Source organism: Octopus bimaculoides, chromosome 29 (genome assembly GCF_001194135.2).
Source record: "Octopus bimaculoides isolate UCB-OBI-ISO-001 chromosome 29, ASM119413v2, whole genome shotgun sequence".
Taxonomy (NCBI): domain Eukaryota; kingdom Metazoa; phylum Mollusca; class Cephalopoda; order Octopoda; family Octopodidae; genus Octopus; species Octopus bimaculoides.
This window is the reverse complement of record NC_069009.1, coordinates 8,158,251-8,159,845: the sequence shown is the minus strand read 5'-3', so window position 1 is coordinate 8,159,845 and position 1,595 is coordinate 8,158,251. Positions and strand designations below refer to the sequence as shown.

Genomic DNA, 1,595 nt, shown 5'->3' with positions numbered 1-1,595 from the left:
ACATATATATTATATATATATATTATATACATATATATTATATATATATATTATATACATATATATATATATATATATACATATATACATACATATATACATATATATATATATATATATACACACACACACATATAGAGGACAATGTGTGGAAAAGGTGAAAAGGAATGAAACAGTATGGAGACAGTGAAAACAAAACAAAAACACAAGTGACCAAAAAAAATATATAAAACCCAAACAAACAAGTTTCTGGCTTTGGTCTTACTGAGGACAAAGCCCTAATCTTGTTGTAATATGACCACCTCCCCTCATTAAATGGGCTGAGTGGGTTCAAATTCAGTGCTAGCCCCTCATGATATCTCAGTCATAAGAGGAATATGTCTGTTCCCTATTATAAATTCTTTTTTCTTTTTATTTCAGGGCCTTGAAGGACAAGTGGGGGCAGAATGAGAAGACAGCCCCCACAAGTCATGGCTTGCTAAAGTAAGGAGAAGAGTATCTTGATATTGAATTACCATCAGATTAAATAACTAAGGTGTCTTGTGGTTGTGTTAATAGGCTCAATTGATTTGATTAAAAGCAGTGAGCTAGCAGGATCATTACCATGCAAGGCTAAATGCTTCATGACATTTTGTCTGTGTTTGCAGTCTGAGTTGAAATTCTGCTGAAGTCAGCTTTGCCTTTCATTCTTTTGGAGTTGATAAAATAAGTACCAGTTAAGTATTGGGGTCGATGTTATGAACTTAGCCCCTTCCCTGAAATTGCTGGCATTGTGCCAACTTTTGAAGCCAATATGATTAATTGATTAAGTCTACTATTACCTAAGAATTTGAATGCTTGCTGTGGCATGAACATTGCTAAAGGCACCCAGTGCCAAAGAGAGGTATAAGACAGCAATGGGTTTAGCATTTTCTCTTGAGAGCAAGAACAGAATCCCCGGATTGCTCTTGTATGTCTTTGATACAGTTTTACTAAGCTAGATGGGCTGTATCTTTGAGTCAAGATTCATCCTTGTCACACACCACATCCTACAAATTCTGTTGAGGGATAATGTTAAGGTTAAATGTGCTTTGTGGATTAATTGGTCACTTACACTGTAACTATGTGTGGGTAGTTCTATTCATTGATATAAACATATATATATATGTATATATGAATTGTATCTATCATGTGAGTCCATTCTTTTCATAAAATTATCTTAGAAGTCATAAGTATATGAGGGAAACACGTCAAAACCAATAGTAGTGAAGACACACAACAAGGAACAGTTGATATACAGTTGATGAGAGACAAAAGATAAAACCTAAAAGAATAAATTCAGAAAAGCAACAATGACAGACACTCACCGGCTCTTAACCTTCTGGAGTTGGTCGATTTGATCAGAAAGTTCATTCGTTGCCTCAGTGTTCTTCTTGCGGAGTGTGGCGATTTGGGCTTCATGTTGCATGGAGCTTTCTTCAAGATCACGACGCAAGCGCAGGAGCTCTTGTTCGCGTTTCTTGTTGAGTTCCATCTGCAAAGTGGTAACAAAGGTGAGTTAAGAGTATGTATGTGAGTGAGTGAATGTGAAAGTGTAAGTTTGATCATTGAGAGAG

General features: G+C 35.7%; 1 protein-coding gene across 1 annotated transcript in view; it reads right to left on the bottom strand.

Annotated features, from left to right (window-relative positions):
* Positions 1–1,595, bottom strand: part of LOC106872354 (myosin heavy chain, striated muscle) — a 99,292-nt gene that overhangs the window by 22,527 nt on the left and 75,170 nt on the right. The window contains 1 exon segment of the mRNA XM_014919319.2: positions 1,347–1,513. Within this exon segment, the coding sequence (XP_014774805.1) occupies positions 1,347–1,513 (167 nt within the window).